The 25,607-nt window shown below is 38.2% G+C and overlaps 2 protein-coding genes and 1 long non-coding RNA gene across 4 annotated transcripts; 2 read left to right on the forward strand and 1 right to left on the reverse strand.

The window, feature by feature from the left end:
* Positions 1 to 198: 198 nt before the first annotated feature.
* Positions 199 to 19,953, reverse strand: c1qtnf4 (C1q and TNF related 4). Of its 2 annotated transcripts, none has more exons than XM_077593386.1 (3): positions 19,802 to 19,953; positions 2,731 to 3,094; positions 199 to 1,954 (listed from the first exon to the last, which is right to left on the reverse strand). In XM_077593386.1, the coding sequence occupies exons 2-3, from the start codon at positions 3,085 to 3,087 to the stop codon at positions 1,154 to 1,156; spliced, it is 1,158 nt and encodes a 385-aa protein (XP_077449512.1). In that variant the 5' UTR covers positions 3,088 to 3,094; positions 19,802 to 19,953; the 3' UTR covers positions 199 to 1,153. The 2 variants fall into 2 exon arrangements, with proteins under 2 accessions (XP_077449512.1, XP_077449504.1); XM_077593378.1 differs by lacking the exon at positions 19,802 to 19,953 and adding an exon at positions 18,818 to 19,140.
* LOC144068701 (uncharacterized) lies at positions 6,112 to 16,329 on the forward strand. Its single transcript, XR_013298236.1, has 3 exons — positions 6,112 to 6,281; positions 16,054 to 16,166; positions 16,245 to 16,329. It is a non-coding gene; the product is annotated as an uncharacterized LOC144068701 (long non-coding RNA).
* On the forward strand, positions 16,907 to 25,398 carry LOC144068695 (high choriolytic enzyme 1-like). The gene is made up of 9 exons (XM_077593399.1): positions 16,907 to 17,026; positions 18,131 to 20,760; positions 20,839 to 20,872; positions 20,982 to 21,035; positions 22,751 to 22,900; positions 23,374 to 23,503; positions 24,360 to 24,538; positions 24,666 to 24,747; positions 25,071 to 25,398. Exons 2-9 carry the CDS (start codon positions 20,698 to 20,700, stop codon positions 25,195 to 25,197), a joined length of 819 nt encoding a protein of 272 aa, XP_077449525.1. The 5' UTR covers positions 16,907 to 17,026; positions 18,131 to 20,697; the 3' UTR covers positions 25,198 to 25,398.
* Positions 25,399 to 25,607: the final 209 nt, after the last annotated feature.

Below are 25,607 nucleotides of genomic sequence, written 5' to 3' on the forward strand. Positions count from 1 at the left end.
GGGTTAACAAATATTTAAAAAATAACTAAAAAGTGCCACTTGGGCCGATTATTAGTGTGTATTTCTCTTTGTAGCCAATTAAATTTCATTAGTTTAGTTTTTATTAACAATGTATTCATTTATACTTTTATTCATAATTAGCAAAAATATAAAATATACACTGTAACCCTTGTCAGAAAAGCGGTACGGAAGATGAATGAATGAATAACATAGAATAATAATTAGTAATTTAAAAAATAATTTTATCAAAATTCCCCATTTTTAAAAAGACTAAAAATAGTCAATTACCATATAAGGGGTTAAATGTATTAAGTATAATAAATAAATAAATAAAAAACAAACATCTTCTATAAAAGGTTAATGGTCTTAAGTGTCCACAATAAATAAATACGAACAAAAAACAAGGGCTAAACATAAATTGGACCTGTAGTCTATGCTCACCATTTCAAATTTACACAAAACCACTGTTCCATTCTGTTAACGGAATGAAGATGGCCAACTGTTCAATCTGAGAAACATCATGGCGCACTATTAATAATTTCACAAAGTCAAGGTTCATCACAATTTCAAGCGTATCGTGTTTCTCCCCGCTGTGTAAAATGAAACCGACATGCATATTAAAGTGGCCTTGAAGAGGAAATTTAATTTTCCCCTTAGTGGTTTCCATCTTTGAAATAAATTACACTCTGCCAGAATTAGAACTCAATTATGCTGCCCACTCCCGCAAGCTCAGTGATGGCATGTGGTCAACAGCACATATGGATATGAAGTTTGTACTTTTCTCAAAAGTAAGTTAGTTTTGTCTTTGACTGTCCTTGTGGCTCTTTTTAAGTGAGGATAATGCCCAATTTTGTCTACAACACTAACAGTTTGTGTGTTTTGGAGGGGAAAGAAGAAGCATGTGATACAATTATTTTCATTTTTTCACGTCTTATGTTTATAAGCTTTTTAAAAAACTTTTTTCATTTGCACAATTGCTGGAATTTCCAGAATTATTCTCCTTTTCAAGCACTGCTCTCAATCCAAAGTCGGTAGAATGACAACATAATTCATCGCAAGAGAAACGATGGACGTGCAATGAAGAATAATCCATGTCTGCCAATTTGCATGAATTCCACTCTTAACCTTTTAGTTTGTAGACAAGGAGCTGTGGCTAGGGCTTCTTGAATTCCTGTGACTGACTGGTGGAGTTAATATCGGTGGTGGGGGTCGAGTCCGGGTAGACCAGGAAGCCTGTGAAGGTAATATATTTGGCATGGTTGCTGTAAGCTCCGAAGCCATCCCTCTGGTGGGAGTAGAGCCACACCGTGTCACCAGCTTTCAGTGAGAGCATCAAGCTCTGACTCTGCAGAGCCTTCTCCCCGTTGCTGTCATCATAAATCATGGCCTGCACTTCCAGGTGGTTTTTCATCAACTTGACGGAGAGAGTCTTCTGAGGGAGCTTGCCCACGTTGAAAGAGAAATAATAGGCGCCCGGAATGCGGCAGAGGAAAATTCCCTCTGAAACATTGAAGTCCTCCCCGATGTTGACAAACCATGTGTCAAAGCTGACAGGTTGGTGCTGTGGCAGGCCTACCTGATTCACTCCTACGATACTCTGAGTGCGACCCACCGAGAACGCGGAACGTGGATCTTCCTCGTCCTGCTCTTCGCCATTTTCCTGATGCAGCTCCTTATCGCCCACTGTGTTCCTCAGATCAGGCATACGCTCAGTGGCTGAGTTGCTATTCCACGACGGCGCGTCGTCACGTTTGAGCTGCTGGGAATTGGGGGCGGGATGTTGCTGCTGCGCCCGCTGCGTTTGATAGTCATATGTGTCAGGGTAGATAAGGTAACCATTGAAGGTGGTGTAGTGTCCGGTGTTGCTATAGAGGGCATAGCGAGGATCGCCGTGGAGACGGAGCCAAACAGTGTCGCCGAACTCCAGCTGCAGCATCACACTCTGGCTCTGAACCTAAAGGAGGGATTCAGACTTTACATGGGGAATATCATGTGAAACAATCAGAAAATCTGAAGATTTTTATGGGAGTACAGTCATACCTCGACATACGAGTGCCCCGAAATACGAGCAATTTGAGATACGAGTAAAATTTCGGGCAAATATTTATCTTGAGATACGAGACAAATTTTGGTATACGAGCATACAGCGGAGGCGAGAGGTTGCTCATAAGAACATCATTGAGGCAATTCATCTCTGTTAGGTTTGGTTGGGTTTTTGTTATTCCCTTTTCAATGTGTGTGTGTGTACGTGTTTGCTTTTTGCCTCTTGTGTCCCTCCTGACTTCCCCTTTCCTCTCGTTCTGTCTATTTAAACCTCACGTGATTGTCCTATCATCTGCTTTACTCATGTTTGCCATGTTTCTACGTTCCTCGCTTCACCGTGTTTCCCACGTCAAGTTTGATTTTGTTGTTCTATTCTAAGTTGTTATTAAGTTTTGGGAAACCCCTCCGGCCTAAGGAATTAAAGTTTTGTTTGAGCACTCCTTCCTCGTCCGTTGCCTTGCTTTCCTGCATTTGGTTCCACTCTACGTTTCCACGCTCGACGTCGCCAAAGACGTAACAATCTCAAAGGATTAGACATGCAACAACAAAACAAAAAATGAATAAATGGGTAAATAAACATTTTTTATCTATTCTTAATTACCCTCACCACTCATCAGCCACATGAGCTGCCTTATACCCCCTTCAATGCAGCAGTGTTTATGGTGCAGTGACAGAGCTCTGACCTACCTTCCTCTCCTCCCCGGCATTTTCTTCATACACAATTGCTTGAACCTCGTTCCTATTCTTCATCAACATTACTGACAAGTCTTTATGGGGAAATTTTCCCACTGTAAAGGAGAAGTAGTAGGCCCCAGGAATGCGGCAGCGAAACAAGCCAGTCTTTAGGTCAAAATCTCCACCAATGTTGACGTAGACTGCGTCAAAGGTTACCGTCATCTTGGGTCCACCTTCCATGCTGTTGGTTCGTGCGACTGAGAAAGCTGAACGGAGTTCAACATTGTCCAGCAGCCGAGCAAAACCCATCACGGTGCTCCCATGGTTCAGGCAGAGCAGGGCAATCAGAATCCTCACTGGGGGCAGCATCTTATTTCTAGAGAGAAAGACATGTCAAATCAATTTAGAAAAACCCTTGTCATTTCAATTCCCAATAAGATTGCAGTTATGAGAAAGTAGTCTGTTTGCAGAACAGAAAGTAAAACCGGATATTTCAGCAATCATACAGCTGTGTTTATTATGCATTCTTTTGAAATGTTGTGCCGCATAAAATTTTGCATCTCAAACGACCGGCACACTTTTTTTCGCCCACACTGCAACATTCTAACTTGACGGTGGCTTCTAAAATAGCTTTAGTGCTGCTGTTTTCAATGCAAGACATGTGCAATACATCTGTTGCCAGGCAACCGAAACCTGGTTAAAAAGAGCGTAGCAAAAGCAGCCTGTGGAGATTAATATTAATACGGTTAGTTCTAGTTAGAGGTTTTGACTTCTTTAAAAAAAACAACACAAGGGTATAATTTGCCATCATACAGTATAGTATCAGCCACCTCAGGGTGTAGAGGTCCGCTCGCTTGACTTCAGTGAAGGCTCAATTTCCACTGGTGGCGGTATGAATGTAAGTGTGAATGGTCACCTGTCTCTCTGTGTGCCCTACAACTGCCTGGCGACCAGTCCAGGGTGTATGGAAGTCAGATGGACTTAGGCTCCAGCAGCCCTCACAACCTTTACGATGATGCGCGGTACGGCATAAGCATTCTTTCTCCACTTAAAGATAATGATGCAGACAGATGACCCAGATTGGCCAGAAACTATTGACAATTTTTTTTTTACGCAAAAGCAAAGCAAATGGGCCTTTAAATTTAACAACAAATGTTTTTATGATTATTTAACTACTTAAAAAATATGTATTGTTGTGGTGTGCCTTTGTACTGATTAGTTGTTGTGGTGTGCCTTTGTACTGATTAGTTGTGGGTATAGGTGACCCTGAGAGTGATTTTCTCGACAGTCCTAATGATCTCTTCTAGAAGGGTTTTTCCCTCTTTGCAGCAGCACCAAACGAGAACGTGATGCATGAGCCCAAGACTGGTTTTACAACTCCTGTCTAGAAGGCACTTAAAAGCCCTTGTGACAGGTCATATTTCCACGGCAGCAGCCACACTTGGCACATCTTCTCACGGGCCTTTCAAAGGATGTTGTTGATATTGTCCTCCCACTTCAGAGAGACTGCAATTCCCAGTAACCTGAAGATGTTGAAGGTTGACACGGGGCAGTTGGTCAATGTGAGGGTCAGCTGTGACTTGAAATATATTATTATCTTTACAGTATTGAGTGTGTCCAGCAGTGGGATGTGAAAGTGTGTCTTTCCAATCTCCAGGAAATAATATTTAGATAATTAGCCTGTCCTGTCCTGTCTGTAGCTTGTGATTGATTGCAATCACTGGCAGTCAAGTGCTTTTCCCCAGCTTTTTTGCACAACTCCTCTTTTTGATGTTTACTCATTAGCTGCCAATGCATCGGAATAGACATCACAGAGTCCTCTCGATTACTTGGCTGCACTGTTTCTGGTAGTTGCAGTTCTGTGACTACAAGGTAATCAAAACGTTTCTGTTTTTGGATTAGCCATTTCCTTTAAAAATTGACAAAACGCTTTTGGTTACCTTATACGTGTTATTTTTGTTATTTTCCACGTTAATGAATAATAACATTGTAAAAGATCTTTTTTTTATTTGTTTCATTTGCCTCGGATTGCATTTTTTTCCATAAAATTCAATTTCTTATCAAAGGACTATTGACTAAAAATAGCTATCCTTTCCTTTTATTAGTCATTTCCGGGACCATTAATGAAAAAATATTTGAGTCGGTGATATGGGAACATTTTCTTCCTAAAAAGATTTCACTGTACAGTCATTTTCAGCCTCAGAATCCTGAACCTGACAAACTTCATTCTTCAACAACAAAATTACTGTATTTACGAGGAACTGTCAGCACACTGATCTGTTATCTAACTCATTGTCTGCAAATTAAGCTCTCACATTGATCTTTAATTAATTTTCAAATTGTTTCCAAGCATGCACGAAACAAAAACATGGAAACAATTCTGTAAAGATACTTCCACAATGACTCAGTGTATATGTTTATTTAGCAGCGTATCCGGTGTAGCTGTCATATAAATCAGTCTAGTGTCAGTGTACAGTGCTCAGTGTACAATCCAGATTTCCATTCTCTGTGTGAAACCAGCTGAAAAGGACAAGGTGGAAAAAAGCAGACTTTGATTCCTCCTTTAATTTTTTTAACACTTTTCAGACACAACATCTCGATTTTTGTGCAAATTTAATTTGTCTTGAAAAAAATAAAATTGAATTATTAAGATTAGTTGTGTGTTCTAACAAAATGATCGCACAGTACCAAATGTAAAAAATATGTGTTGCATCATCATTTTAAATTGCCCCATCACAGAAATTTTAAGATGCTATCTAAATGTACAATTTACTATTGTATTTTTTTCTGGCAATGTCCATCCCTTTAGCAGCTCCAAATTTTCCATGCAATTCTATCAACTCATACTGTACATCTTAGAAGTTTCACTTCCTCATTACAGGATCCAAAATATACTTCTTTTCAAGGCTTCAAAATGATCAACATGCTAAAATACTGTATTGCAAACCTATTTTTTAATTCTCACAGGCAAATTCAAATTTACTATCCCATGAACAAGTGGACACTTTGACAAAAATAAACACAAAAAAATGATTTATCGAGGTTTTCCTTAGGTGACTCCTAAGGAAATAGACACACACACACACACACACACACACACACACACACACACACACACACACACACACATTTATCTGTGGTGTGCCTTCAGGGCCAGGGTCAGAAATCTGCCTCAAGGCCTTCACAATCAGTTCTGCAGGCTCTGCTGCATTAAACAAGCGTCGGTAACACTGTTGCTTTAACCAATCAGAATTCGATTTGGTGACACCAAGGCCTTCTCGCAGGCGTAGGGATACGTCATTGCCTTCTCGCAGGCGTAGGGATACGTCATCGCTTTCACCAACTATGATTGGCTAGTGATAGAGTGGACTAGCCAGAGCTACCAAACTGTATGTGGAGTGAGCTGCACAAGCTAATATATTGTTGTGTTGATTTAATAGCGGTTTTGTCAACCCGCAATGGCTGAAAGAGGAGAAGAAATGGATTTGTTTGCAGATTTACTGTCAAAGCCATTTTCAAGACTGACTTTTCACGAAAAAAAAAGCTGGACATCATTAAGAAAGGTAGGACAACTCCAAACCAAGCAAGCCTGTCACAACCGGGAACGAACATTTTCAGCACTAAATCAAATAAAAACATATGCCAGAAATACGACAGGACAGGCTCGACTTTCAGCATTAGCTTCGATGGCGATAGAAAAGGAGGAAAGAAAGGAGGATGGATATTGTATACAGGTAAAAAGGATTTTTTGGTGAGTAAAATATGGCTATATTCCTAAATAACAGTTCAATTGTATGCGGTTATTATTGATTATTTTTTTATGTGTCGCAAGCTGTAGCAGCAGTAGAGGTTTTATAGCCATAAAATAGTTTTTGAGGGTTATAGTTTACTATAGTGGACACTCAATCTTCCCACACTGCAGCGCCCCTAAGGTTATTCAATGCATGACAAACAAAAACGTCACTGCCTGTTATTTTCTCATTCTAACCTCAAGTGTATTTCACCGTGCAAGAAATTAAAAATTCACTGATACTTTTGAGATATCAAATTCAAAGTCTGGCATTTTTACAATTTACATATATGCTTAAAAGTCTTGGTGTAGTCCTTTGTCAAACCTAGTGTGGTCACAGACATGTACACAGTCCCTATTCTGAGGAGGCCTTTTTAGATCCTGGGCCTGTTTTGGTGCATACTGTGTAGGGTGTCTCAAATCTGTGCTATCAATTATACGATTATCAAGACATTTCAGAGAGAAATGTCTTACCTACTGTCAGAAAAGGAGCCATAAAGCAACCCCCAAAAATTAAATAAAAAATAGGTTTTAAAAAAAGAAGTTCAAAAAACAAGTTTGTCAAGTTTGTCAACAATGCTGTGATTTGCATACTTCTTTTTATTTACTTGCATAATGCATGGATGCCAAAGTAAAGGGTTTAAAAGGGCTTGGTCATGACACACGTATTCTCATGTCATCTCATTCTCTGAACCGCTTCATCCTCATTAGGGTTGCAGGGGTTGCTAGAGCCTATCCCAGTTATATATATATATATATATATATATATATATATATATATATATATATATATATATATATATATATAACTGGGATAGTCTCTAGCCTTTACTTTGGCATCCATGCGTTATGCAAGTAAATAAAAAGAAGTATGCAAATCACAGCATTGTTGACAAACTTGACAAACAGGGGATTAGCAAGATAGTTCCATGTGCACGTGACTCATTAAAAAACAGTAAACACATGCATAAAAGAGTTGTCACTGAATATGATGGTCATTATTTCATTATATATATATATATATATATATATATATATATATATATATATATATATATATATCGTAATTACTCGAATATAACGCGCACTCGAATATAACGCGCACTCGAAAATAACACGCAGGTCATTTTGGGCCAAAAAAATCTGGAAAAACGCAGTACTCGAATATAGTGCGCACCTAAAATTTCCCGCTGACGAAAATCAGAAATCTTACCTTTTTTTCTTCGTTTCACGATTGTTTTGTTCAAACAAATTTATTCATTAGAATCCTTCAAATGAAGAGTTCCTCTCTCTCTTTGTCTGTCCTCTCATACATCTCTTCGTTGAGAATCCTATCAACGTCCACGCTTCCTTCATCCACTTCCTCTTCCTCCCACAACACATCATCCGATTGGCTTTACGAGATGACGTAAAATCCGTGCGTCAAAGTGAGTTTGACAATGCTTTTTTCGATAGAAAATTTGTAATTTATTTTAGTTATTGATTATAACACTGAACTGAGAGAGGGTGAACTGAGACGGGTACGAGGCTAGAGGGGGGCAGTGGTGGTCTCGGCTTTACGAGATGACGTAAAATCCGTGCGTCGGCTTCACGAGATGACGTAAAATCCGTGCGTCGGCTTCACGAGATGACGTAAAATCCGTGCGTCGGCTCTACGAGATGACGTAAAATCCGTGCGTCAAAGTGAGTTTGACAATGCTTTTTTCGATCGAAAATTTGTAATTTATTTTATTCAATTCAATTTCAATTCAATTTATTTGGCAAGAAAAAGCACCAGGCTAAGGGCCATGTAACAAGACACAAAACAAAAAAAAAAAAAAAAAAAAAAAAAATTAGTTATTGATTATAACACGCACCCCCAACTATTGGAATTAATTATATAGCAAAAATCTGCGTGTTATATTCGAGTAATTACGGTATATATATATATATATATATATATATATATATATATATATATATATATATATATATATAGGATAGGGGCGGCCTGGTGGAGCGAGTGGTTAGCGCGTCGGTCTCAGCTCTGGGGACCTGGGTTCAAATCCAGGTCGGTCCACCTGTGTGGAGTTTGCATGTTTTCCCCGGGCCTGGGTGGGTTTCCTCCGGGTACTCCACATTCCAAAAACATTCAAGGCAGGCTGATTAGACACTCTAAATTGCCCCTAGGTGTGTGAGAGTGCATGGTTGTCCGTCTCCTTGTGCCCTGCGATCGGCTGGCCACCGATTCAGCGTGTCCCCCGCCTCTGGCCTGGAGACAGCTGGGATTGGCTCAGGCACCCCCACGACCCTAATCAGGATGAAGCCATTCAGAAAATGAGATGAGATGAGATAGGATAGGATTAAAAATTAGACAATGAGAGTTACAGTGAATTGGCTGGCAATCCTTCCAGCAATCCAGGGTATACCTGCCTACTGCCCATTGTTGTCTGGGATAGGCTCCAGGATCCCCTCGTAAGGATGAGTGGCTTGGAAGATGAATGAAGGTCCTAAGTCCAACATCCAAATGAAAAAAAATCGTGTTAAGTATTACTACCTTGCTATGAAATAAAACTCCACCTTCCACTATCAGTGACATCTGTCTTGCGTTTCTCAGTAAATCCCTGCGATGCAGTGTCTGTCTAAATATAGAGCTCTGGAGACAGATCAATAGATGGAAGAAACAGGGATGACACGATGACAGCAGGATGCAGAAGAAATAGAAAATGTGCAAAATAGGAGCGTGTAGGGAGCTTCCAATAAAAAATAAAATAAAACATAAATTAATAACAAATTTGGTATGAGTAGGCGTTCAAGAGGGCTGGTTATTTATAGATAGACATTACAAGAACACCAGTAAATTAGAGAGCAATCAAATATGAAACTTGCATCACTGTCAACTATAGACTGTAAATCTGTTACAAAATGGCAAAAAAGGAAGAAAACATTTACATTGCCTTTTCTCTGACTCGCAAAGTGTCTATCTATCTAATGTATATCTCTTCAGCGTTTTTACGTTAAGATTGCATATATTTCCAGAAATGCGAGGGCTCTACTCACTTATCAGAGTAGATGGATTTTGTGTCAACACCTATTTATGGCGGCCTGGCGGATGAGTGCTTAGCGCGTCGGCCTCACAGTTTTGGGGTCCCAGGTTCGAACCCAGGTTGGTCATCCTGTGTTGAATTTGCATGTTCTCCCTGGGCTTGTGTGGGTTTTCTTTGGGAAATCTGGTTTCCTTCCACATTCCAAAAACATGCATGGTAGACTGGTTGAAAACTCTAAATTGCCCCTAGGTATGAGTGTGAGCAAGAATGGTTGTCCGTCTCCTTGTGCCATGTGATTGGCTGGCCACCAATTGAGGGTGTCCCCCACCTCGTGTCAGAAGTCAGCTGGGATAGGCTCCAGCACCACACACGACCCTTGTTAGAATAACCGGTTCAGAAAATGAATGAATGAAGGATCTAAATTGTTAGAAACACCTCTCAGGTTGCTGTTCATCATTTGAACTCAGTCAACGGTGCACATTGGTTTGATGATGTGTACATACAGTACATTTTTCAATGTCCCTATTAGTACGTTGAACCGGAAATAATAAACCCCATAATGTACCGTATTTATTCGAGTATAACACGCAAAATTTTGTATCAAAAAACTGAAGCGAAGCGCGTTATACACAAATCCTGCAGCCGTTATGTATAAAAGGAAACCTAAAACCTGTCTTTGTCCGCCAGATGGTCGAGCGAGAGCCCGTTCTATTGGCCGGTGCTCAGACTTAGAAAAATAACTCAAAAAGAATGGAATCAAGGTGGCGTGAGTTGTTAGCGCGTCGGCCTCGTAGCTCTGGGGTCCTGGGTTCAACTCCAGGTCAGTCCACCTGTGTGGAGTTTGCATGTTCGCCCCAGGCCTGCGTGGGTTTCCCCTGGGTACTTCGGTTTCCTCCCACATTCCAAAAACACGCATGGTAGGCTGATTAGACACTCTGAATTGCCCCTAGTTATGGGTGTGAGTGTGCATGGTTGTCCGTCTCCTCGTGCCCTGCGATTGGCTAGCCATCGATTCAGGGTGTCACCTGCCTCTGACCCGGAGTCAGCTGGGATAGGGTTAGGGTTAGGCCCCCTGCAACCCTAATGAGGATGAAGCGGTTCAGAGAATGAGATGACATGAGAATACGTGTGTCATGACCAAGCCCTTTTAAACCCTTTACTTTGGCATCCATGCATTATGCAAGTAAATAAAAAGAAGTATGCAAATCACAGCATTGTTGACAAACTTGGCAAACAGGGGATTAGCAAGGTAGATTCCATGTGCACGTGACTCATTAAAAAACAGTAAACACATGCATAAAAGAGTTGTCACTGAATATGATGGTCATTATTTCATTATTTTGATGGACAAGCTAAAGAGTGTCTGATGTCTTACAAATATTTTCTTGTTTTTTGAACTTCTTTTTTTAAAACCTATTTTTTTAATTTAATTTTTGGGGGTTGCTTTGAACAACCTGTGTGGAGTTTGCATGTTCGCCCCAGGCCTGCGTGGGTTTCCCCTGGGTACTTCGGTTTCCTCCCACATTCCAAAAACACGCATGGTAGGCTGATTAGACACTCTGAATTGCCCCTAGTTATGGGTGTGAGTGTGCATGGTTGTCCGTCTCCTCGTGCCCTGCGATTGGCTAGCCACCGATTCAGGGTGTCACCTGCCTCTGACCCGGAGTCAGCTGGGATAGGGTTAGGGTTAGGCCCCCTGCAACCCTAATGAGGATGAAGCGGTTCAGAGAATGAGATGACATGAGAATACGTGTGTCATGACCAAGCCCTTTTAAACCCTTTACTTTGGCATCCATGCATTATGCAAGTAAATAAAAAGAAGTATGCAAATCACAGCATTGTTGACAAACTTGACAAACAGGGGATTAGCAAGGTAGATTCCATGTGCACATGACTCATTGAAAAACAGTAAACACATGCATAAAAGAGTTGTCACTGAATATGATGGTCATTATTTCATTATTTTGATAGACAAACTAAAGAGTGTCTGATGTCTTACAAATATTTTCTTGTTTTTTGAACTTCTTTTTTTAAAACCTATTTTTTATTTAATTTTTGGGGGTTGCTTTATGGCTCCTTTTCTGACAGTAGGTAAGACATTTCTCTCTGAAATGTCTTGATAATCGTATAATTGATAGCACAGATTTGAGACACCCTACACAGTATGCACCAAAACAGGCCCAGGATCTAACAAGGACTCCTCAGAATAGGGACTGTGTACATGTCTGTGACCACACTAGGTTTGACAAAGGACTATACCAAGACTTTTAAGCATATATGTAAATGGTAAATATGCCAGACTTTGAATATGATATCTTAAAAGTATCAGTGAATTTTGTAATTTCTTGCACGGTGAAATACACTTGAGGTTAGAATGAGAAAATAACAGGCAGTGACGTTTTTGTTTGTCATGCATTCAATAACCTTAGGGGCGCTGCAGTGTGGGAAGATTGAGGGTCCACTATAGTACACTATAACCAAAGATTCTCACATTCTAATTGACAATAACTCAGCTAACCTCAGACAATTTAAAACAAACCATAATCGATTTCAATCACATACACACACACACAGACACACACACACACACACACACACACACACCACCACCACCATCACCACCATATGTGCCCAAAGACAAAAAGCTGCAAGGGCCAACTTTTAAATTTCAAATATATCTGTTTTAATTTTAAATACTAACTCAATGGCTACCACTGACTGCGACAGATGTCCAATCCATTTTGACTAGGAGGCAGTCAAATTCGATTGGACATATATTCATTCATTCATTCATTCATTCATCTTCCATGCCACCCATACTTGAAAGGGTTGCAGGGGTTGCCTGAGCCTAACCCAACTGTCTTCAGGCGAAAGGCAGACTACACCCTAGACTGGTCGCCAGTCAGTCGTAGGGCACACAGAGAGAAAGACAATCACTCACACTGCCACCGAGTGGGAATCGAACCCAGACTGCTTGCACCAAAGTCAGTGGTGAGGTTTGTTGTGGGGTTTCATGGCATGATTTCCAGTTTTATCGTGAAGGTCCTCATTTCAGAGCACTTGCCATTTGCCAATTGTTTGCACCAGTTTCCAATAAGCTTCTGTACATAAATAGTCAGAGTCACGATTGTTTTGGGCCAGTGTCATTGTCTGCTGATAATTGACTCAAACCAGCATACAGATTTCTTGTTCCAGTAATAGTCATCCCGAAAAGGAAGACTGAGCTAGTTCAGTTTGGTAACTGCCTTGTTTATGTCTTTGTCCTCTTCGGTAGGAGTTAGTTGTACTTTGGTGTCATTTCCCTGCTTTGGATTGTCTTTAAGGATCCTGACTCATTTGCAAAAAAATACCCTTTTTTGGTTGCGAAGAAAACTCTGCTTTGAATTTAGTCCTGACACAACCCAAAATAGATTTTGATGTCTGTAACTGTCACTGCCATGATTGAATTAAGGGTTACAAATACTCAAATACCCATCTTGTGAAAGACTTCCTTTGTGTCGTTCCAGTTTTATCCAACTCTACAACGTATTTTCTTGTCTGTATCCGTTTTTGCTACTGCAACCAAGATGGCGCCGCTCAAGTGGCAGCTGGTAGCGGTAGCTCCGTCCGCTTTTGCTCATTTTGTGTTTTTGCTGCTTTTCTGTTTTTTATTGCATTTTCGTATTTAAGTTTTATGTCTACAATGTCTTGTGTGTATTGTGTCTGTCTTGCTACTACATATAAAATAATATAAAAGTATAAGGTTATTAAATATATATGAACAATCATGATTAATCAATGATAAAATAAAAAAAGGGGGCATTGGAACATAGTTGGCACGTTGGCTGTAGTTTGGACACCGATGTACTAGAATTGTCACATTGTATTGTCAATTGTCTTAACATGATCTACCGTATATATATCATAATTTTAAACCTGATTTTTTTTAGGTTACATGGGCATTAGGGCCCCAAAAACATAATAATATAAAGGTATAAGGTTATTGTAAATATATATGAATAATCATGGTCGATCAATAATATGTTCATAAATTGATGTGTGCCCAAAAAACAAAACAAACACACAAACAAAAATGGCCAGTGGACCAGCTTTTTTTTTTCTTGAAAAGCCCGTCTTGAAAATGGCTTTGACAGTAAATCTGCAAACAAATCCATTTCTTCTCCGCCTTCAGCCATTGCGGGTTGACAAAACCGCTATTAACACAACAATATATTTGCTTGTGCAGCTCGCTCCAGATACAGTTTGGTAGCTCTGGCTAGTCCACTCTATCACTAGCCGATCATAGTTGGTGAAAGCGATGACTTATCCCTACGCCTGCGAGAAGGCAATGATGTATCCCTACGCCTGCGAGAAGGCCTTGGTGTCACCCAATCGAATTCTGATTGGTTAAAGCAGGTGTCTCAAACCGATTCCGCCGAGGGCCGCAGTGGGTCCTGGTTTTTGTTCCAACCGATCCAGTGCCAACATTTTAACCAATCATGTGTCTTCTAAAATAAGTAGCACCTGGCTGCAATCAACTGATTAACTGATTACACTTGCAAAAGGTATCCTCTTGTTGAATTGGAATTAAAACCTGCACCCACTGCGGCCCTCTGAGGACCGGTTTGAGACCACTGGGTTAAAGCAACAGTCTTATCGACGCTTGTTTAATGCAGCAAAGCCTGCAGAACTGATGATGAAGGCCTTGAGGCAGATTTCTGACCCTGGCCACAAATAATGGCTGAAATGTGATTGATTAAATGCTTCAATATGAAAACACATCTGGAAGCAGTGCAACCAGGGGGGAATGCAATGAAAGGAAGCTAACAGACAATTTGGAATTATGTAATAAGTATTCATGGACAAAATATAATTAACATCAGTCTGTGATTCAGATATTTCTTAGGCCAGCAGAGAAGGCCTTGAAGGCCCTGACGGCACACCACTGCTAGATTGTCACATTGCATTGTCAATTGTCTTAACCTGATTTACTGTATATCATACTTTTAAACTTCATTACATGAGTAATAGGACCCCACTGAATAAAGACATGACAGAACAAAGAGGGGCCATTTTATAATTTCATATAAAAACCTGTCCTAAAGAAACAATGCCCTTTTTATTTCTCATGAAAAGTGAGGGAGGTTGCAATGTTTTTATGTTACCTTGCATGGCCCTTACCTGGGGAAAGAGGTCAATATCAAAGTAGATGACAAAAACATATACTTCAAAAGCAAAACAACATCAAAGAAAGTCAAGATTAGTCGTTTTTTTTACAATGTTCATTCATTCATTCATTTTCTGAACCACTTTATCCTCATAAGGATTGCGGGGGTGCTGGAGCCTATCCCATCTTAACAATCAACATATATATATGTGTATATATATATGTATATATATGTATGTATGTATATATATATATTTATATGTGTATATGTATGTATATATATATGTGTATATATATGTATGTATATATATGTTGATTGTTAAGATGGGATGTATGTATATATATGTATGTATGTATGTATATATATATGTATATATATGTATGTATGTATATATATATATATATATATATATATATATATATATTTATACATACATCCCATCTTAACAATCAACATATATATATATATATATATATATATATATATATATATATATATATATATATATATATATATATAAATAAATATTTTGAATGAATACTATCAAATGGCAATTATGAATTGTCATTAACGAATGGTAATTTGCCTCACAGCAATGGATTCCGCTGTGAAAATCAACAAAAACATATACTTCAAAAGCAAAACAACATCAAAGAAAGTCAAGATTAGTCGTTTTTTTTACAATGTTCATTCATTCATTCATTTTCTGAACCACTTTATCCTCATAAGGATTGCGGGGGGTGCTGGAGCCTATCCCACCTTAACAATCAACATATATATGTATATATGTATGTATATATATATATATATGTATATATATGTATGTATATATATGTATGTATATATATATATGTATGTATATATATATATATGTGTGTATATATATGTATGTATATATATATATATATATATATATATATATATATATATATATATATATATATAGATATATATATATAAATATAAATATTGCTGTCTTCTTTTTTGGAAGTGCCTTTAAGCATTCTGCTGTGAATGAATACTATCAAATGGCAATTATGAATTGTCATTAACGAATGGTAATTTGCCTCACAGCAATGGATTCCGCTGTGAAAATCAACTCAAAATGTGATTGCACCTCATTTAAAAGTCAAATTGTACTAATCCATCTCTAGATTTAATTTTTCAATCATTGAGAGGGGCTATCCTTTCTCCATTTCTTTTAGGACTTTTAAACCCTACTGGTACAAGAAGTGGGGTGACCGGTGCACCGGGAACGTATATATTAAAAATTTAAGGCGGCTATCTGAAGGTACACTGACGGACCCCTATTGCTGCAACCCATCTCATTAGTTTCTCTCCCTCCTCGCTTCTCATCCTCACCACTTGTCAGCGAGCTGTCAGCTGCATGCTTGGCTGCAGACAGAGAAGCAACCTTGGGACAGAATGAATGTCAGTGAAGGGAAGAGCGAAGGGCAGAAAGTAGGATTTCAAGTGACATGCTAGGTTTGATATCTGAACCTTGGACACCAGAGATGATGGGTTTTTCAGAGGTCTAATACATTCTGTTTTCTTTCCTGCCAGGCCTTGACAGCTAGGAAAACAACAGCAGCAAGACTACAACTCTGTTACTCTACCTAATGCACCTAATCGCACACGGAAGAAGAATGTGAGAAATATGAAAACTAGCGTGATGGAAATCCCCTTTTGTTCACAATAAATACACAATAGTACCCTACAGATTACAGATTTGAGTTTCCTTGTCAATAATTTAAACGTAGGTACATTTTAATGTACATTTTTGAAACCCTTCTATTGGGCACCAATCGCAATAGCAAGCAGTTGTAACGGTGGTTTGAACAAGACACTTTCTTAACAGCAACTATTTGAATTGAAAACTACAATAGTGTTTTAAATATTAGCAATCAAGTATGAATAACCAGATTAACCCATGTTTTTCACTTTTTTTAATTGCAGCAGGTGCAGTAGATTTTCAGAAAACCAGTAAGAGCCAGCACTCATGATAACAGCCATGACATTACAATCACCAGAATTGCGAAGTAATGTGTTACATTAACTCTGTTTTATTCACTTGAGAAAAATGTACTTAAAGGAGTAGTTTTACCACACCATGCTTTATACCTTTATTTCAATAGATGGAGTCGTCTGTGATTGGCCGGCCACCAATTCAGGGTGTGCCCTGCCTGGTGGCTGAGATAGGCACCGGCACCCCCCATAACACTTGTGAGGATAAGTGATTCAGAAAATGAAAGAATGAAATATGGAATCGTGAAAGGAAACACTACTCATTGTCCTCTACTTTGGGTTAAATTGCCCCAACTAATTTCGGTTAAGTTAGTCATTATGTAAGTCATTATAATTATTACAGGTACATTCTTGTTGTTTTTGTTATTGTAATTGTTATCTATTTTGTTCATATTTTAATATAAATATGCATACATTCATTCGTTGCTTATCCCAAAAAGGGTCGCAGGGGTGCTGGAGCCATCTCTGCCATTTGAAAATTCATTAATTAGTTACTTTAGTGAATATAAACTAAATGAATTGAATTGAAAAATTAATCAAAACAGAAATACACTGGTTATGGCCCTAAGTAACATTCTAAATTATTCTATTTAACTTCTTAGATGCAATTAACAGTGCAAAGTTCTAATTCATTTTAATTGGCTGTGAATGTTAATCTCGACCTCTAATCCATCCCAGTCTAAGTGATTTCACCGCTTGATGTGGATATTTGAATAAAGCGAACAATACTAGCTTTATCACTAGTATCCATCAAAGGCAGACACATGCAGCAGGATTTTTTTTAATTTGCCCCTAGACAGAGTTCCAAAACCATATTTTATGACAAGATTATTAGTCATATGTAAAACTATGCAGTTCGTTGAGTATGAACTGACTCAGAAGTTTCCTATCAAAACGGCAACAATTTCCAGAGTTGGGTAACTCTACATGCTCGGATGACGTATGTGGTCTGGGTTTGAGCCATACATTGTTCTAACAACTGTTCGTTTGTTGGGCAACCCTCTTCATCATTTGCGGAGCTGTTTTTGCACAATACATTTCCACAGCTTTATTTCTGTACATATGCACTTCGATCCTTTCCTGGCTAAATGGCTTTCTGTACCTATGCATTACATCCTCAATGTACTGTACTTGTTTCTTGTAGCTACAGGGGAGTAGCACTACAAAGTACAACATAAGTATTTGTTTTAAAAATTCTAATAGCATATCTCTCAGGCTCCAAATATCAATATTGATCCTAAAACTAACAAGTAAATGATCATTTTCAGGTTACGTGACAAGGGGCAAATAAGCCAAAAAATAGATCTCTGTGAATAAATCCATTGAATTGTTGTAATGGTCGCTGTTTTTTTGAGAAAAGTGCACACATACAGCAAACCTGCACGGCTTACAAATGTGCTAATCCATATTGTTTCACTTATCAGGCATGTCTTACACTGATGGGACGGGATAGTGCAGCAACAGACAAAGGAGTCTGCTTTGTAGTGCAGACCATTCAAGATAAGAGACAGCTCATCATCTCAGCTTTATTCACATCACAGCTTGCTGTTGCCCCGGAGACCTTCATCAACACCACCAGCACAGATAAGCTATATGGATTGCTGGGTTTCTCTTGCAATTTTTCAATGATAATGAGCAAGTGTTACGCTCTGCTCTGGCCTGTTTCTTCTTCCATAGCATATAAGCCCTGGAATCACATGCAATGCTGTATGATATTGTATGAACACATTGGCGGATATTGATTCCTTTCCTAGTTGAGATCGCGAACTACCAGCAGATAAATAATGCATAGTGTGGAAATGTGCCACAATGGCTGAAACTCCAACAGACAATTTCAGACATGACCTCAACATCCATCACAAGATACGTCTGTTATTATCAGACAAACCACAAGTATAAACAATTCTTTCTTACTGTCCTACATGAGTCGTAAAGGAGCCTCTGTTTATATTGGACATGCCTATACACTCTCAACTTGGGCTGCGATGAAGTTCCGTGCTTGGACAAACACAACACTTGCATTCAAAACTTGATGTCAGCATCAGAACGTTAAAATAAAGAATCACATTAATGATGAGAGGATGCTGATGAGAGTGATGATGTCTGCTCACCTTTGCGAATGTGTTGTGGGTAATTTGTCTTGGATATGTGCGCCGAGGCAAAGAGTAGCGAGGAAACTTCCGACTCCTCAGCACCGTTTGGATAAATCTCCTCTCCTCCTTCCTTTCTCTCTTCTGCTACTCACCCACCTCTTTTTCCTTCAATCTGCTCGCCCCTCCTTTGCCCATCACTCATTGTTCCATCTGCTCTTCCCATTCTTGTTGGATCTTCTGTTAACACACCTCCATTCCACCCCCACCCTCACACACTATCATATGCCCTTGCTGGTTGCAATCTGATTGGTTTTGGAGGTGCAATGCGTATACTGCAGCAATGCAGTTCAGATCCTCTCAGTGGCTGTGTGAGCTTTGCTGTTTGATGTTGGTGATATTGCAGCACCCCACCCTACGCACACATCCCTCAAAATATAAAGTCTCCCTTCTCTTTTTAGTGTGGTGAGGCAAAAACAGACAGAAAAAAACATGTACTATCCATTTTTTATATGGAAACTGACAAAACCTGGATAACCCACATTGAAATTGGAGATTGTGCTTCTCAAATAAATGTGCACTGAACCATTCTTTTTTTTCTTTCTATTTTGACAACTGCACGCTATTGCTCTTGATAATCTCAGAGCCTTTGCAGCAAACTGCTGCGCTCTTTGTGTATCTGCCAGCGTGCTGAAATAGATGCAAGAGTGGGCAGTACAGCTCCACAATGAGGCCAACCAAGTCCAACATGCGTCTGTTCTGACATTGAAAAATAATGAAGTGTGAAACCTTCACAAAGGCGGGCAGTGTGCTCTATTTACAGATATTACAGTTCCTCTAGAAAAAAAAATGATGATACCTATTCCTTTTGTCTTTAAAATCCCAAAAGTATAATTAGCTAGCTCTATGAGACGGTTTTAGTTTATAATATACTTTTGGCAGCTTACAGCTAAAGTAGCTTCCACACAGAGCAGTCTTACTCAAAGAGACAGAAGTCTTACTTACCTCGTCCTTCTTGATAGAGCGGATGGTTAACTTGTTTAGCCAAAATTGAGCGAGATGGCAGCATAAGTGTTCCCTTTCTTTGCCATAGTGAGAATTTGCACCTTCCTGGCGATTGCCATCCTTCTCCCTTCCCGTTTAGGTATGAGAGATAGAGTGATGCCTATACCTTGGACACTAACTGAGCGCGAAGAGGAAAAGGGGATAAAACACTTATAGGAGTATGTGCTGAAAAATATATTTTAAAAGGCCCCGTGAGCTAGCAGACAACACAGTTGTCTCAATGTTCCTACAATAGAAATATTTCATATGACATGTCTGTTCTTTGTTTTGAATTTTATCAAATAAAATTCTCCCCAAAATGCGCTTTATAATTCAGTGCAACTTCTATGCTTTTCCCCTTGGCTACTGCGACTTATAGTCCGAAAAATATCGTATACATTTTTCATACGTCTTACCCTTACAAGAGTCCCTGGATATGGAATAATGTGTGAATAAATAAATATTGGTGACACGGAAGAAGAGTGGTTAGCACATATGCCTCTACCAATTATATGACAAATATCTGTTTTGTTTTTAAGAGAAACATTTTTCCTCTTTGGCGGAAATCTCATTTTTCCATTCTAGTTTGACAATAAGATGACAACAACAGTACATACTAATTAGCAACGGGCAAGCTGCAAAGGTGAGAAAATTCAGTGTCACTTCCGACACACCCGTTGTCCCTCCTATATAAGGCGACAACACATGATGCCACAAGCATACCTGGTAAAACAGATAAGAAAAAAGGCTACATTGTTGCGTTCTTTGTGTCTTTTTTTTCATAATAATATCTCAATTGCAAATTTACATTTAAACATAGTTTAAAGATTAACATTTTTTTTATTTTTTAAGAAAAGATGAACACCATGAAGCCTGTTGTCATCTTTCTTCTCCTCCTGTCCATCTCAGAGGTTTCTCCGGTAGGAATATGCTTTATTTATTCTGACAATCTGCAAATATTTTTAAATGTGATTTTAAAATGTAAACATTTGTTTCAGGCTGCAATAGATCGAAAGGGCGGAAAGAATGCAGGTTGGTAAAATCATATGAAACAGTACATTTGGTTTATTAAATAATCTAAAGGCATAATTTGAACCAAAGAAATCACGGCTTGGTATGTTGTTTTCTTTCTTTCTATCAGGAGAGACATCAACTTGTGCTAAAATTGAAACGGCAAATGAACACATTAACACAAGTAAGTGTTTTTAAAAAAATACATAAAAAGAAATATTCTCTGAGTAATTCTTTACAGTATCTCCAGGCTGCCATTGACTGAACGGTACAGTGGCCTGAATGATGTGTATTCTTAATGGTTACTTTAAAATCCATATTGTTTTAGAACAGTAAAAATTTAGGACTAAATACTTGTAGAACTCAATTCATCACTTAACATGCTTTTTAGTTCTCCAGTTGACAAAGAGGATAATTTGATGTAATCACTAACAAACACATGGAAAAAGTTGTTTTGTCAAGCATACATTTAGAAAATGACATTTCAAAACAAAAAACTGCAGCCTGGGTTAATTTTTCTTTATGTAGTAAGGGTGCAAAACTTGTTTTTTTGAAAAATGTCTCTGGCGATAAAGACTGCACATAAACTCATTCATTCTTTTTCCAAACCGCTCATCCTTACAAGGGTCGTGGGGGAATTTCAAATAGGTAAGGTAAAGCAATCTCTGCATGGAAGTATCTGCAGTCATACCTCTAGGTACGAAATTTTCAGGTTACGATAAAGATCCAAGTTACGAAATCCCCCAAAAAGTAAATGCATTTACTTATCCGTTGTTTTATTTTAAAAAAATTATTTGCGGATGCATTGATTCTCACTTTAGAACATCGCTATCCTCTACTGGGCTCTCATTTCATCGCTCTCATTCAATCTCATATAATGACAATAAAAACATTCATGTCAATTCAATAGTCTGTCTCACAAAAACCACTATCCATGTTTCAAGATTCTCCTTTACATACCTGTCCACCTCAGCTAAATACTCCCCTTCTTAATGATTGCAATTCCCCTTATTTAGTGATTAAAAACCATACAAATGCAACACGGCACATATTTTCACACACAGACACACATTCACACAGGACACACGTAAAAGTCTAAAATGTAGTACTACAAAATGGACGGCTTTCGGCCATGATAGAACAGGCTCTTGCCGCCATCTGGCGGACAAGACATTGATAAATAATTTCCTTATAATTTTCTCTCATTTTTGTGTTTCCTCACATCTTTCATAAACAATTGGGACACTGACCAATTTTAAAGGGTTTAGTTGATAGTTGTGTGAGGACCGTGGAACGAATTAGAGAATTTACATATAAAGTACACCTCTACATACAACATTTTCAAGTTACGAAAACAGTTCTGGAACCAATTAATTTTGTAAGTAGAGGTATGGCTGTAATTTGATTTCTTACAATTTTTTATGAACATTTTTTAAATTAATACTTTTGCACAAATTTTAAGAGTGACTGACTCCATAATGTGATTCTAATAGGCTCCTTCTCTGTCATATTGAACAAAAAAATGATAATTGGGCTATGGAATCCCATTTAACATAGAAGCCAATTTTCTGCTGCTGTAATAATCACTGTACATTTCCTCTCTGTTCCCAGCTCTCTTATTAGTGGAAATAGTGGATGTCAGCTTATAGTGAGAGATACACACATTGAAATTAAATTGAGAATCCCTTTATCAAAACACTCAAAAAAATATTTTAATCGTGCCTAAGTTGGTTATGTCTAAAAACTAGAATAAACAGGTTTCAATTCACTAAAAATATTAGAATATATACTTACTTCTCCTACTTTTGTTCCATTTGTAGACAATGGAATCACTTAATGATATGGAAATACGATTCACAAAGTACTTTCTCTGAATTTTCAATGTCTTCTTTTCTACAGCCTACCACCTGACACATGGAGACATTATTACGGGCACGGATGACAATGATGGGTTTTTGAGGAACGCTGTGCCTTGTACCGCCGCTGGCTGTCTATGGCCTAAAAGAGGAAACAAAGTTAAAGTGCCCTACGAAATCTCTAATGTTTTCAGTGAGTTATTTTAACCCAACTCCTCCCAACCTCAGCTGTTATTTTTCTAATTTTCAGTCCTATTCGGAGCGGCCACGGCAGATCACTCTCATGATTGGTTTGTCATAATTTCTATGCCAAAAGTCTTACTTGACAAAACTGCGAGTGATAAATGATAAAGCTTACCAAAAGCATTTGAGTACTGCATAACAGTGCTCTAGTGTAATGAAGACAATTAAACCGTGCAGTTATTTGTCTATAATAGCTTTCAGTTATTCTATAATGAGGATTTTAAAAGTTGATTATTTAAAAAAAAACGGCTTGATTATTGTAAATATGCCATTGTAGATGTAAAAAAATGTCAAAACAGTTCCTATGTTCTCCACTATTGTTTGTGGTCACTGAAACTGACCTTAAATGACGTGTGTCAATTTTACAGTGCTGTTTAGGGTTAATAGGGATTAAGCACTGTAATATTTTGTGTTTCACTGCAGGCAGAGCACAGAAGAGAGAAATAAGGAAAGCCTTGAGAGAATTCAAAAAAGGAGATATCCAAACCTGCATTCGCTTCATTAGGAGGAAACCAAAACATGATGACTATATATATTTTATATCTGATGAAGGGTAAGGAATAACATAAGCATTTCGGATCAGGACCTCGACTCATGCATACTAATTGTTGTAACAGAATTTTTCCAATGCCATTATAAATGTGCCTTTACTATCAATTGAGGTCATGTGTAAGAACCCCTGCCTTTTGGGGTTAATGGAAACTTATGGCATATATTACTTGCTTAAAAGTCTAGGATACCTGTAAAATTGGTTTAAAATTTCCACTTCCATAGATTCGGTTACAGGCCCAAGGATTTCTTGTCCCATCGGACTTTCATAATGGGATTATATTTCCCAATGGGTTTAATGATAAGTAAAACATATATGGCACATATTATCTATATAAATTCTGCAGTACTAGACCAAAATCAGGAGAAAATTTAGAACGCAACCAACAGTCAGCCCAGCACTGGAAAAGTTGCTAAATATCACAAAAATCTGTAGACAGGTGTGTAATGAACCTCTGGAATGCAATTTTATGTTATGATTCCTCTACCCATTGCGATTATTTTTGAAAAGTTGTGGGACGCATTGTCCCAGCGGGAGTGAGTATAAGAATAAACCACTCTGCTGAGAAAATAATGTTTTTTTCGGTCAGTTCATGCAAAATTCAAGACATTTGCTTTCTTTACAGAGTAGCAAATATTTGTAATGGCTTGTTTTGGGCTCTTTTGCCTTTTTGGAGTAAGGTTATGAAAATAACTCAACCTCTTCCAAAAGCCACACAACCTATAGTTTTTATGCGTTTGCGTCAAATAGCCTGATGATTTAGGTACATTTTGCACAGCTCGTTTTAACGTCAAATTTTCCGAAAGTTACAAATTCAGATGCTTCATTGAGCTGATTATTTTGTATATTTGTGTATCAGGTGTTACTCATACCTTGGCCGACAACCAGGTGGACAGCCAATTTCCTTGCAGCAAAACGGCTGCGTTTTCAAAGACATTATACAGCATGAGGTTCTCCATGCACTTGGATTCCACCACGAGCATGTCCGCTCTGACAGAGATGACCATGTCGTAATAAATTTTGAAAACATCCGATCAGGTCAGATTGATAAAAATACACAAAAAAAGAATATCACACAGTATATAGAAAAGATGATGTTTTTGTTGTTGTTTTTCTACAAAATAATTTAAATGAAGTTAATTGATTTTTGCCCTCTCGTATGCAGGATTTGAGCATAACTTTGCTAAGGTGGAGACAAACAACTTGAATACGCCTTATGATTTCCAATCTGTGATGCATTACACTAAGTAAGTCCAGTATATTTTGTTACAGTACCCCCAAAAATCTAATCAGTTTTTAAACTATTCACAAATGGTTCGTCATATTAAGTCGCTACTTTACTTTATTAATATTAAGTGTCTAGGTGTATTTTCAGAATACCACTGTTCAATGTCTCAGTACTTTTGGCACATCTTTTTCTACACAAACAAGGACATGAAAATGAAAACTCACAAAAGAACAAAAAAAATGAATATGTTCGAGTTTTACGTTTTTTTTAGTTCAGGTGTACCCTACAAAACGATATGCTAATAAATATCAACACCTTCTCTTTCTCTCATTTCTTTTGTAGCAAAGCCTTCTCTACAAATGGTCAACCTACCATTACTGCCATTGACCCTTCTAACAACCCATTTGGAATTGCAGAAGAGATGAGTGTCAATGACTACGCACGTGTCAATGCACTTTATCAATGCTAAGTTTTGATGTTACTGTTATTTGATGTTCTTTACGGAAGATGTCCATATCAGGTCTCTATTGGTTTTAATGTCACATTATAACGAAATGAAGGAATCATCATCTTGTGATTTTTAAAATGCATTCATTGGCAATTAATCTTAAAATGTATTGATTTAATTGTACATTCATTGTAAAATAAACACTTTATCTTCGGTGTGTAATCTCTTCAATTCATTTTGTAATTAGCTCTAAGGGTAACACAGCTCAACTAATAGGTGCCAATTAGGCCTAGTTAGATTGATTTACATATGTAAAACATTAAAAAAAAAAACGCTTCAGGAAAGAAATTGTCTTTGAAGGGTTTTAATGTCATTTTGCAATAAATCATCAACTACCATTGACTGCACTTGGCAGAACTATTTTGGGTGGG

This window comes from Stigmatopora argus, chromosome 2 (assembly GCF_051989625.1).
Source record: "Stigmatopora argus isolate UIUO_Sarg chromosome 2, RoL_Sarg_1.0, whole genome shotgun sequence".
NCBI lineage: Eukaryota > Metazoa > Chordata > Actinopteri > Syngnathiformes > Syngnathidae > Stigmatopora > Stigmatopora argus.